The 6,653-nt window shown below is 41.6% G+C and overlaps 1 protein-coding gene across 1 annotated transcript; it reads left to right on the top strand.

The window, feature by feature from the left end:
- Nucleotides 1,229-3,908, top strand: LOC107628046. Its single transcript, XM_016330851.1, has 3 exons — nt 1,229-1,612; nt 2,132-2,984; nt 3,085-3,908. Exons 1-3 carry the CDS (start codon nt 1,229-1,231, stop codon nt 3,906-3,908), a joined length of 2,061 nt encoding a protein of 686 aa, XP_016186337.1.

Below are 6,653 nucleotides of genomic sequence, written 5' to 3'. Positions count from 1 at the left end.
TTAACATAATTATTTTCTTCATTTATTTATGTACATAATTAAATGTGATATTTATATATAAAAATCTAAATTCTTTTACATCTGAATACTTGATAAATTATTATTTTGTTTATAATAATCATGAAAACGCTCATAGCCATTAGCCAGATATGTGCATAGCTTGCACGAAGATCACGTGTAAATTCATGATGCCTCATATAAAATGAAATGCAAGTTTTGGATTTTGGGAAAGCTTAAACTAACCTTGTAACCGAACTATGAGGGAAAATATTCATATACAAATAGCATGATTAAATTATAAATTTGTCGGAACTTAATAGGACATCAGATTTAATCGGAATGTGATTTGACTACAAATAACACATTATATTAAAGATAAAGTATAATTTCCACATCAACCATTAGCTTGGTTACAATATAGTTATGTTTATCTTTTTAATAATAAATATTATTTTAATATCAGTTATTTTTAGGCTCAATTTTATGGTAATGGAGGCCATGTGTGTGCTATGCGTGGATATGGAGTTAGGGGGTACTGGACAGATATGTGGGACAGTTTTATTGTCAGGGTGGTGTGGAGGAACTCGGACCGTGCGAGTTCTTTGGATTTAAATTATGGAAAACAAAACGCACGGTCCGATTAGTTGTGTGGGGGAAAAAATTTTGGTTAAAGAAATCGTACCCTACGATTTCTTTAGTAGGGCGTTTCGCACGGTCCGATTTGCACATTGAATTCGGACCCAACGTGTTGTGGAAGGGTAGGTGAAACTCGGACCATCCGAGTTTTGGTTTTTTTTTTTATTATTTTTGTTCGGTTTACCCTAGTCGCAGGGTACGAGTTCCATATGGGTGGTGGTATAAAAGAGTGAAGGGTAGTGGTGGGGTTTAGTTCCGTCTTCTCCCTTGTTGAGGGACTGCTTCCTCTCTTCTTCTGTCTCTGTTTGGGTTCTTCATTTTTTATTTTAAACGGCCAGTATCTAAGGTAAAGCTTATGCTTATTTTTTGTTGAGTGAAAAAAATGAGTGATAGAGTATTGTTAAAAATATATTATTTTGGTCATATTTTATTACAAACGAGTGAAGGAGTGAAATTTATCTGTGAAAATCCATTAGATCTTGTTATTCCTTTTATTATCTCATTTGAAGAACTCAAAGGTGTAATCTGTGAAAATGTTAATTCGGAGCGGGCAAGAAAGATATCCTGTATCCTATACAGATATCCCGTACCGATGTTTGGTGGATTCATCCAGTATCAAACGAAATATGTGACGGACGAAGCGAGCATGCAGGAGATGTTTTCAATGTATATTGAAAATCGGTCTCAGATCTCGTTCATCGAGTTGTATGTTGAGTTTGAACAATCTGAGGCTGACCGAAATATTCTACGAGAAGATTATAATAGTGACAGTGAAGAAGAGTTCGAAAGCAACTACGAGTTTGTTGGTCCAGATGGAGATGAAGATCATGGTGACGGAACCATGGCCCCGGATGTGACAGAAGTGGCAAATGCACTCGCAAACGAAGTACCGTTTGAGGAGCCATCATTCATGCGGGTGTTGGACTTGGAAGCCATGCATGTTCCGGAATATCCGGAATATATGACTCAAGGTAAAGTAATCTTGGTGTTAGGATTCTTTTAGGTAGACATTTGTTAGGTTCTATGAATAATTTAATTTCTATTTACCATTAATTAATGATGCGTTGAATGTAGTAGTTGTCATGATAGAACCGGGTTATTACAACCTTTACCACCGATAGAAAATTTATTTTTTAACTGTTATGTGCTACTAGTGTTTATTAGAAAATAATTTTTAAATGCCATATGTTATGGTTATTACAAAATGCTTGACTTTGTGGACATTATCTATTTGCATAGGTCCGAGCCGTTCTACGGGTCACACTTTGTGAACCGGACCGGTCTGGTTCGCTTGGTTTGTCGATTGAACCGGCCGGTCCGCTCTAGTTTTTACATTAGCTACTTACGTTCTTATTTCGTTTACAGTGACATAATAACATGCCGCAAATTATGTAGTTATAGCATACTGGGTGCAGTAAAAGTTGTTTTCCATTTAGAGTCGGGTTTGAAATACATGTGTGTTAATGAATTTTTTTTCCATTGGTGTCTGTCGCAGCAGAAGTTCCTATTGTCGCAGATGGTGAATTTGCCATTGGTATGGAGTTCAGTTCCAGAGAGCAGGAAGTACTGTTGGGTTATAAGGAGGTATAATGGTAGCCACACCTGTACCAGAGCAACCATTTCACAGGATCATTCGAAACTGGATTCTATCACAATTGCAGAAGCAATTAAGCCACTGGTTGAGGCTGACCCCTCCTTAAAGGTGAAATCCGTTATAGCAGAAGTGCAATCGAAGTTCAACTACACCGTGAGCTACCGGAAAGCATGGTTAGCTAAGCAGAGGGCAGTAGAAAAAATATTTGGTGGTTGGGAAGCCTTTTATGAGGCGTTGCCTATATGGTTTGAGGCCATGTGTCACAAGGAGCCATCGGCTGTTGTCCATTTTGAGACTATGCCTGCATATCAAGGCGATGACTTGGTGGGTGATATTCGGGTACTGCATCGTGTATTTTGGAGTTATTACCCTTGTATTAGGGCATTCAGACATTGTAAGCCAGTTGTCCAGGTTGATGGGACTCACTTGTACGGAAAGTATAAGGGATGTCTACTGGTGGCAGTATCACAGGATGGCAACAACAATATCGTCCCAATTGCGTTTGCTATTGTGGAGGGAGAGACTTCTGATGCATGGCATTTTTTCCTTAGTAACCTGCGTCAACATGTTGTAACTCGTGATGGAGTCGGTCTAATATCCGACAGGCACGAGTCCATCAATGCAGCTGTGGAACGCAGTAACGGAGCTTGGTCACCGCCTAGAGCTTTTCATATGTTTTGCATCAGGCATATAGAGTCCAATTTTCTAAGAAAGTTCAAGGCCCCGTATCTGCAGAAATTGGTCGTCAACATTGGTAACAATTTAGTAAATTTAAGCCACTTATTACTACATTCTTCCTTAAATGATTCAATTGAAAACGATTACTTTTCTTTCTATTTGTTGTGATCTACCAGGATACTCGAGGACGATTAAGGAGTACGAAGTGCGTTACCAGCGATTACGGGAACGTGGCGAGGCGTACACAGACTGGTTAAACCGTATTCCTCGCGAACAGTACGCGTTGGCCTTTGATGGTGGGTACCGATGGGGCCACATGACCACGAATCTGGTGGAGTGCATTAATTCAGTTTTGAAGGGTGCACGCAATCTTCCCATTACTGCTCTTGTGAAGGCAACATTCTACAGACTAAACGAGTTGTTCACCCGAAAAAGAGCGGAGGCTGAAGCCCGGATCAATGCTGGCCATGTGTTTTCTGATGTCGTGACCTCGAAGTTGCATGCAAACCAACTTGCATCAGGAAACATCCAGGTTAGTTGCTTTGACCGCCAGAATGAGGTCTTTGAGGTTCGTGAGATGCCTAGCGGGCTGGAGTTTGCAGTCGATCTCCATGGCCTTCGATGTGACTGTGGTGAGTTCCAGGTGGACCGGATCCCCTGCAAACATGTGTTTGCATGTTGTGCCAACCAGCGACTGGATTGGCAACTATATGTGCATGATGTGTATAAGATGGACCAGGTGCGGCGGGTGTACCGAGCTAGGTTCAGGCCACTCGGTAATCCTACCACATGGCCTGCTTATCACGGACCAAGGTTCATACCAAATCCGTACCTGAGACGGGTCACGAAAGGTCGCCCCAGGATGACGCGCTTTCTTAATGAGATGGACACGCGGATGTTACGTCGTCCCAGGCGATGTACGCTATGTGGGGCTGAGGGACACAGTCGTACCAGATGCCGTTCGTCAGCTGGTTCAAATACCAACAGAAATGCCCCCTAGGTTCATAGTTTTAAGATGATCTTGTATAACATAACCTGATTTAGCAATCTGATATAACATGACCTGCTATATGTAACCTTTTAAATTATGACAATCTAGTATTTTCCCATATCTGTCTCATTATATAGTATGATGGTTCATACATCAATACATCAATATCTGCTTGAACATATTAGTAAATCATGAAACATGATTACATACTCCAGATGGTTAACACATCAAAGAATTCATTACAACTTGGTGATAATAAACATACAACATAAGGAGTCCATAGTCCAAGTCATTAATACATGTTATCCAACACATACGACTTACTAAATACGAAATCCAACAAATACAAATTACTCAATACAAAGTCCAACACATACGAATTACACTAAACAAAACACCACAACTACTTTCTCATCGCCCACTTTACATCCTTCACAAAGCTCTTGCATTTCTTGGCCGCCTTTCTGAAGACAGAAGGAGTGAACCGATTAGCACTCCGACGTGACGGATCAATCCTCAGATTGTAACCTTTTACGTTGTCTTCCGGAGTGTCTGCCTGACCTGTATACAATTTTGAATAAACAAGTATATGCAGCACATTACATATTCGTTACCAACTAAAGATACCACAGCCAAAAGGGATAACCAACTCAAAGATGCCATGTATGATAACATAAAACAAAATCTACTTATCTTATATGTAAAGCAAAATAGTAAATATAATACCATCGTTGCGAGATTCTTCATCCTCATCAAACTCTTCGATATCATCATCATCGCCGTCGCCCTCGTCATCAGGGTCGTCTACTAGATAAGCATCGGTTTCTTGACCAAGCGTGTTTGTGTCTTCCTCAATAGGACCCATGTTAACACGGTTCGGATTTTGACTATTGAGAACACCTCGTCCACCCTCACTCCTACTGGAGTCATCAACAGATACAAACCCCCCGGATGCAACGGATGAGGTGTGGCCTGGAAACCTCGCATCCAACGAATACCTGCCTGGCATGAACTCCGGCTGATGGCCATACTGTGATTGTGCAGCATCCGCAGCCATGAAACCAAGCAACTGGCTAAAAGAACCTCCTTGGCCTGTTTCAAACTGTGACGTACCCCAATATTGTTGGTGCATTGGAAATGATGGGGTGAATTGTGTGTGAGGTACAAACTGGTTTGAGGACTGAGGTTGTTCTTGTGGAGGCGGGTTTGGAGGTGATATGTGTGGCTCCTGTTCGTCATTGTCCTCATCCATATCCTGACTACCCTCGTCGGTATCCTGATTACCCTCATCCATATCCTCATTACCCGCTTCCTCATCACCCACAATATTTGACAATGCTAAACGGTTCCCGAATTTTGATCGGTACCAGTTCATGTAAGTATCCAATGGATGTTGTGACGGGATGGGAAGCTCAGAAAGAACGTAGTGATACCTGTTTGTCCAATGCATAACCCAAACTGAATGACTCGGTGCAGTGGCCCAGTTCAGATTCTTAGGACCAGTGAGAACCTCCCCATGCGCCTTATCCAGATTCTGCTCCTGATTAGGTAAACCCTGAACCAAACCAAACTGTCGCCTTACCCTATCGGTGGCATGCCACTCGATACATTTAAAGGACACCAACGGAACTGTAGCGCTCCATACAACCGATTGCATGTAGATTTCAGGAGGAACTATGTTAGGATCCACACGGTCCACAGCATAAGCAACCCAGACAAACTGGAAAAATAAAGGAAACTCATTATTAAAACCCACAATTCTATTAACCATAACAATGCATCATAAAATATTTGTTGAAGAACCCTAAACCCGAAAATAATACTTGTTTAACTAAAACGCACCTGGCCTTCCTGAAGTTCATCAAAGGCTTTCCTAAAGTCAGCTAGCTTCAGATATCTATATCGTCGGTCCCCACGCTCCCAGTTACGCCACCTAATATGAATCATTCAATTAGCTCAACTGATTATTAAATATCAAGAAAAGGGTACATTGTAACATAATATTACCTATTTGCTAGTGGAAAGCTGCGGGGTTCTCTAGGAAGCGGTGATAGATATGGCAGTCGAATCCAAGCCCAAACAAGCAGAAGTGTTAGTGGACCATCTATTTCCTTACAGTTATAGCGAGATGCCCTGCACAACGCCCTGTAAAGGTGTGCTAGGCATGCAGAACCCCAGCTAAACTGTCCAATACTTACAAAATCACGGAGCAATGGTAGATACTTCCAGTGCACGCCTGCCCCAGACTTATCCCCAAACAAGATCGTCCCAATCAAAAGCATAATGTGGCACCTCACATACCTTTGTATACTGATTTCATCGTTCAATTCTAAATTCTCTTTTAGATTCCGGAGCCAGGTAAGTTTTATGCAGCTAGATCTACATTGCTCCTTGCGCGGTGCAACGCCAAATTGAAGCAAACACTCCGCCTCCAAGGCTTCAAAGCTACTCATGGTCATCCCTGTAACTGGAAGTCCATCTGTGGGAAGACCAAAAATTAGAGCCACATCTTCAAGAGTCACAGAACATTCACCAATGGGAAGGTGAAATGTGTGCGTGTCTGGATGCCAACGTTCGATTAGAGCATTTACCAATGCTTTCTGACACTGCACTATCCCAATCTGAGATACGTGGTAAAAACCGGTAACTCGTAAATGCTCCTCGACCCTATCGTTGTACCGATCCGGAGGCATTGGGTGATTACATGTCAACATTCTTGATTTCTACAAAAAAAAAAAAAAAAACCCACAAATT

This window comes from Arachis ipaensis, chromosome B02 (genome assembly GCF_000816755.2).
Source record: "Arachis ipaensis cultivar K30076 chromosome B02, Araip1.1, whole genome shotgun sequence".
Lineage (NCBI taxonomy): Eukaryota > Viridiplantae > Streptophyta > Magnoliopsida > Fabales > Fabaceae > Arachis > Arachis ipaensis.
The sequence above is the reverse complement of the archived record's forward strand: the minus strand, read 5'-3'. Positions and strand labels throughout refer to the sequence as shown.

Coding starts and splice junctions, on each gene's coding strand:
- LOC107628046 (XM_016330851.1), top strand. CDS start 1,229: ATGTTTGGTGGATTCATCCAGTATCAAACGAAATATGTGACGGACGAA. Junction 1,613..2,131: donor AATATATGACTCAAGGTAAA/GTAATCTTGGTG, acceptor TGTCTGTCGCAG/CAGAAGTTCCTATTGTCGCA. Junction 2,985..3,084: donor GAAATTGGTCGTCAACATTG/GTAACAATTTAG, acceptor GTGATCTACCAG/GATACTCGAGGACGATTAAG.